General features: G+C 40.7%; 3 gene segments (V, D, J or C); all 3 read left to right on the forward strand.

The window, feature by feature from the left end:
* Positions 1-758: 758 nt before the first annotated feature.
* LOC106938382 (Ig kappa chain V-III region NG9-like) lies at positions 759-2,270 on the forward strand. The segment is given in 2 exon segments: positions 759-862; positions 1,375-2,270. Coding segments are annotated over 2 exon segments (381 nt in total).
* A 1,741-nt stretch (positions 2,271-4,011) lies between these two features.
* Positions 4,012-4,584, forward strand: LOC106938380 (Ig kappa chain V-III region NG9-like). The segment is given in 2 exon segments: positions 4,012-4,060; positions 4,155-4,584. Coding segments are annotated over 2 exon segments (375 nt in total).
* A 1,559-nt stretch (positions 4,585-6,143) lies between these two features.
* LOC106938381 (Ig lambda chain V-I region BL2-like) overlaps positions 6,144-6,564 on the forward strand; it is a 4,809-nt gene continuing 4,388 nt past the window's right edge. Inside the window, 2 exon segments of the V gene segment in view lie at positions 6,144-6,237; positions 6,332-6,561. Of these exon segments, the coding sequence occupies positions 6,186-6,237; positions 6,332-6,561 (282 nt within the window).

The raw sequence follows: 6,564 nt of genomic DNA on the forward strand, positions 1-6,564 counted from the left end.
CCCATAACTGTACATAATAGTAGATCAACCCATTATCCATTCTCATGTGTCTGTTTAAAAGGGCTTTAAGATAAAATTTCAACTTTCTGAATTTTAAATCCATTCTGGTACGTTATTACTGTATTTCAATTATAACCTAAAGTAAAATAAGAAATCATAAAATCCACATGTTCATGTTCTGACCAACAGATGGTGAAATTTATCAATAGGAATCTCGATCTTGTTAATATCGGGAGCAGTTTGAAGCGCTGTCAAACAGACAAATAAATAAAAATCATGTTCAGAAGCAGGTAAGTGCGCCACCTGCTGGCTGAACCAGGAATTCAGCTGTCAATCAGAGCTAAAAAAAATCTCTGAACTTTGATTTTTTTTTTAAGGCACTTTATATAAAAAGTAACATAATAGACTTTACTGCACCTGAATATATGTAACCTGTGCCTAAATATTACGCAATCCAGTCGTTATTGTTGTCAAACTTAATACTGTTGTGATCCGGAAAGAAAAATGTGTGATATTCTGATTTTTAAAAATCTGAACATTTTGAGGTCAAAGTATTACATCTGAAATATAACCTGAGTACTTTGGTGACCAAACAAGTCAAATAGTGTTTTTTTCTACATGTGAAAAATGTTAGTTCTGTGAACTGTAGAGGGCTCTACAGTACCAAGTTCTCAACAGACAAATAAATGGCAGATTAAAATACACACACACACACACACAATTCTGTCATACAGTGAAAGTCACATGTCTCTCCCACCTCCTGCTCATAAATACTGAACACTCCGATCGCCATGAAACATGGAAGCTGTCAGACTGAAACAAAGCTTCTTCTTGTTATCGGTCTTTCTGCTCTGGCTATCAGGTAAATAAAAATCATCCATTAAATCTGTTTTTAAGCTTGGATCAGAGCTCCGTGTTTATGCTTTTTAGGTCAATTTTTATCTAAAAAATGTTAATAGAAAAACAAGAAAAAAATGTCTACGATGGTATGTTAGGGCCATTTTAGATTGGCAGAGTAAATTTCCGTCAAAAAACAAAACAAAACAAAAAAAACTTGGAAATCTCTGAGATTCAAAAAATCTGAAATGTTGAGATTAATCTCAAAAATGTTCTAGAAAAAAAAGAGCTAGTTTTGCATTTTGAAAAGTCAAACATCTTTGACATTTGGAAATTTCCTGAGTTTCAAAAGTTGATTTTTTTTTTTTTTTTGACTTTTCAAGCAGAAAAATTCCAAGTTTTTCTTTGAATCATTTTTGAGATCGCAAACTTTTTTTTTTTCTTTTGACAGAAAGTTACTCCTCCTCTCTTTCCATCTACAATGGCCCTAATGGGCCGCCATAACACTCATATTAACCTTCCATAATTTACACCCAGGCTGTCCTGCTAGCGGCGAGCCGGTGACCCAGACTCCCACGCTGTGGACAAATCAGGATGCCGACGCCACGATGCAGTGCAGCCACACAAAGGGCAGCACGTACCGCCTGATGTACTGGTACCAGCAGCTGCCGGGTCAGAACATGAAGCTGATCGTTTCCACCACGGCGTACAGCCCACCCGAGTACGACCCGGGCTTCACGGAGGAGAAGTTTCCGGCAGAGAAGAAGAATGCGGAGACGGGATCTCTGAGGGTGAAGAAGGTGAAGCCTGAAGACAGCGGAGTGTATTTCTGTTCTGTCAGTGAGACACAGTGAAGCAGCTGATTGAAGGAGCTGAACAAAAATCCAGCTGAAGCACAGGGACCGAAAAATATTGTTTTGAGCTAACTGTAGAGGGCGCTAATATCACTAATACCTTCTAGGTGAGGTAACTGACTGAAATGGGATTTTTTTTTACTGTATTTTTTCCTCTATATGCTATCAAATATACATTACTGTATACATATCACTGACAATAAAATACAGCAATTCAACATGACAAATGTGACCAAGTTAAAGACTGTAATACCTGCTTTCTTTTTTCAGGTTTTGCTTTATTTGGTTGCTGGAGTTGTTTATTTCTTTTAAAGAATGAAATCCATGAAAAAATAATGGTGGCCAACAAAAGTTGTGTCATGGAAAAAAGAAAAGAGAAGCTTCAGGATGTAATGGGCTAATAAGCATATTTTGTGTTTTTATTTTATTATGAAACTTTTTTTTAGGTTTTTCTTCACTTATTACAAAAAATACAGAGACTATATTATGTATTAAACAATATGGAGTTGGCTTGAATCAGATGTTGCTGTGACGATCCCATTTTGTGTCTCCTCCCCTCTCATTTGATCCTTTAACATGAGTTCAGCTTGTCAGACGCAGCCGAGACAAATAGGAAGATAAAAACATGATCAGCATCATCATCTCTCTGCTGCTGCTCTGCTTCTGGGGTAGAGCGCTTTATTTCCTTGCCGTTGTATAAATCAAATTAATATCTTTGTCCAACTATTCTTAATTTAATCTTTTTCTCAATCCAGATGCGTCTCTGAGCAAAGATGTGCATCAGGATCCTCCATGGACACTTCAAGTTCCTCAGAGTTCTGTAACAATCAGCTGCAGCTATTCAATCATCGGATACAACCAGATTCTATGGTACAAAAACCCAACCAGCGACTCCACCCTCGAGTTAATTGGTTTTGTTTACTACACCAGAGTAACTCTTGAGAATGAGTTCAAAGATCGTTTCAATATAAGTGGAGACGGCACGAAGGAATCTGAGCTCCGTGTGGATAAACTGCAGCCAGAAGACAGCAGCAGGTATTACTGTGCAGCTGGTCGACACAGTGGCTCAGTTTGTGTCTGTCTGCTACAAAAACCTTCTGTGATGATCCAGCAAATAGACACACACCGAAGAGGAACACAGCTGCAGCAGAGAGCAGTGAAGTACAGCAGCAAATCAAAGATGGAAGCAAAAAGAAAGGGAAAAAAAGAAACCCTTCTTCCTGTGCCAACTGTCAGGGCAGGAAGTCGGTCTGGTAGATGTAATAATCCTCGTCCTGTTCAATCCTAAGCAAAGTGAAGCTCAGAAGAATTAATCACGCAAATATGATAATCGCTTTTTGCCACGAGTAAGAAATAGGGGCTAGCATTTATCGTATCGTTTATCATTTATCGTGATAATAATCTGGATGCATCATTGTCATGATGAATTTCATTTAATGTTTAAAATCCTCCCCCAGTTGCCAGGATTGTTAGTTTCAAGATTTTCTCCACTGTTTATTCAACAAGAGTATTATTACAGATCATTAATTTTGAAAATATGATTAAATGATGTTACTGTGATACAAATCACACTTCTTTGTGCGATAAAGAAGTGTTACCACTTCAAATTCAAATACATTTGCCATGTGTACACTAGGGGGAGCTCCTGTCCCATTTTAATGCCAGAACTTTGTCAAATACAGTCATGTTCAAAAATTGAGAATAAACGTCCCGATGAGTCTCGCTTGTTTGATTGAAGTATATTTTCAAGCATATTTTTCATTAAGTCTGCATTTACAAAATTTGCTGGTCTGATTAAATATTCTAAGGATAAATGTCTTTTCATCAGCTGTTAGCAAAAAAAAATCATTATTAAGAGAATTAAAATTCTAAAACATAAGTTTTTGTCTAATTCATACAGTGTTTTTCATTTGGTCTTTATAACTTTATAATTGTGTGTTTTTATTATGTAAAGCACTTTGAACCGCCTTGCTGCTGAAATGTTCTATACAAATGAAGAGAACTGATCATGGAGTTAAGAAATAAATGAACTTTTAAATCATTTTTTGAACGAGTCGGTATACTAAAAACTGGAAATGGCCTGAAACTTGCAGTTTGAGTTTCGCAGCGAAAAACGTGCAAGCAGAATATAAAGAAAATGTTATATTTCTGTCTAGCGAGTGAAAACAGTGACGCAAACAGACGGAGGAGCTGAACATGAACCTCTGCTCACTGTCCACCTCGGCTCCAACCACACACAATGTGACAGTAACCAGACCCTCCCATCTCTAGTGATGTCAGAGCTCCATCACTCTGAGTTCAGTCGGCTCACAACACAGTCATGATCCCAGCTGCTGTCATAATCTCTGCAGCTCTGCTCTGGCTTGGAGGTACGTCACGGACTTCACGTCCATCATTATGTTGCTATTGGTCTCGGTTTTTGTTGGATTTTCTGTAACATGATGTGATATCTGACTGCTGCAGGTCCAACAGACAGCAGTGATGTCACTCAGACTCCTCTGCTGTGGGCCAACCAGAGTCAGTCTGCCACCATCAACTGCAGACAAAATATAGATGTTAATCATAACCAGATGTACTGGTACCAGCAGCTGCCGGGTCAGAACATGAAGCAAATAGTTTTCACCACATCGTACAGCCCTGCACAGTATGAAGAAGGCTTCAGCAAGGAGAAGTTTGAAGTAGAGAACAAAGACGCTTACAGTGGATCTCTGACAGTGAAGCAGCTGCAGCCTGAAGACAGTGGAGTGTATTTCTGTTCTGTCAGTAAACACAGTGATGCAGCCGATTGAAGAGCTGCACAAAAACCCCAGAGACAGTGAAAGAAAACTTGTTTTAACCTGTAGGTGGAGCTAAAGAGCAGAGTAGACTGTTTATATTACCGTGTTTCCCCGAAAGTAAGACGGTGTCTTACTTTCTTTTTATCCCCAAAAGCCCCACTATGTCTTACTTTCGGGGTATGTCTTATATTGGAAAAAAATTACATACAGCAGATGATACCCCAGTATGCCAGTGTGTATGTTTTACTGATGTATGATTAATACTGCGTGCATTACCCTATTTTAAGCAGGAGGCGGCAGTGACAAGTGCAGGGGACGGCGCGGTGACGTATGGAGAGGGGGACGGCGCAGGCGTGGGCAGGAGGCGGCGCTCATTTGGATCAGACGGAGGCGGCAGATGCGGTGACGTATGGAGAGGGGGACGGCGCGGGCGTGGGCAGGAGGCGGCGCTCATTTGGATCAGACGGAGGCGGCAGACACGGTGACGTATGGAGGGGGGACGGTGCGGACGTGGGCAGGAGGCGGCGCGCAGCTAGATGAGAGGCGTTTCCCCGAAAAGTAAGACATACGTCTTACTTTCGGGGTACGGCTTATATTAGCCGACCCCCCTGAAACTCCCGATACGTCTTACAATTGGGGGTGTCTTACTATCGGGGAAACACGGTATATACACACATGTACATCTGTAAATCTTTAACATGTTTCCATCTATTAAAAAAATTTAAAAAAGGGCTCAATGTGATGTATATTCGTAGATATTTCTGAGTAAAAAAATAACTTCAAACACACTTAATGGCCACAATGATAACAGTTTTCAAAGAACGTGCCTGGCATCTTGATCCAAGTTCTGTTTGATTGTATATCTGTGGTTTGATATTAGGATCATTTCTGTTCAAGTGTGTGTGTGTGTGTGCGTGCGTGCGTGCGTGTGTGTGTGTGTGTTTGGTCAAACTTTAAATAGTTTAATGGATATTCAGACTCTGTGAAATACATTTTAATTGTGCAACTTGACCCATTTTTGCTTGATTGTTGCACTGGTAGGTCACTGAAAAACACGGTGGTGACCGACGTAAACAGTGCATGAGATATATTCATAATTCAGCCATGACGCTCACAATCACAATCTATCAGCCATCAGAGGAGAAGTCGGTGTCTTATTCAGGTATTAGAGCAACGAGGCCCTTATCAACACCCCCGCATTTTATTGTTTATATCCGGAAATTTCACACATGCACACAACACCGAATGGTAAAAAGATTATATTTTTACATGCTATCTGTAGCTACGCTGCTGCGGTAGAATAATTCCATTAACTAAATAACACCTACATCTTTCATTAGTTTAGTGTGGTGCGCCACCGCGAAGGGGAAAATAACGCAGAAAACCTGTCGAAGAACAACTCAGAACCACTTTTTTTCCTCACTTTGTGTCGGCTAAGCTTCATGCAAATCACAGCAGTTTAATACAATCATGTGGAACCAAAGAGAAAAAGAGGAGCTCTTTTTGAGGATCTGTGACAGGAGTCAGAGATAAAAGATAACATTTCTGTCTAGCGAGTGAAAACAGTGACGCAAACAGACGGAGGAGCTGAACATGAACCTCTGCTCACTGTCCACCTCGGCTCCAACCACACACAGTGTGACAGTAACCAGACCCTCCCATCTCTAGTGATGTCAGAGCTCCATCACTCTGAGTTCAGTCGGCTCACAACACAGTCATGATCCCAGCTGCTGTCATAAAGCTCTCTGCAGCTCTGCTCTGGCTTGGAGGTACGTCACGGACTTCACGTCCATCTTTATGTCGCTATTGGTCTCGGTTTTTGTTGGATTTTCTGTAACATGATGTGATATCTGACTGCTGCAGGTCCAACAGACGGCAGTGATGTCACTCAGACTCCTCTGCTGTGGGCCAACCAGAGTCAGTCTGCCACCATCAACTGCACGCACTCTAAAAATTTTGATTTTGACCAGATGTACTGGTACCAGCAGCTGCCGGGTCAGAACATGAAGCAAATAGTTTTCACCACATCGTACAGCCCTGCACAGTATGAAGAAGGCTTCAGCAAGGAGAAGTTTGAAGCAGAGAAGAAAGACGCT

Source organism: Poecilia latipinna, unplaced genomic scaffold (genome assembly GCF_001443285.1).
Source record: "Poecilia latipinna isolate Pla-1442-1.1 unplaced genomic scaffold, P_latipinna-1.0 Scaffold2580, whole genome shotgun sequence".
NCBI lineage: Eukaryota > Metazoa > Chordata > Actinopteri > Cyprinodontiformes > Poeciliidae > Poecilia > Poecilia latipinna.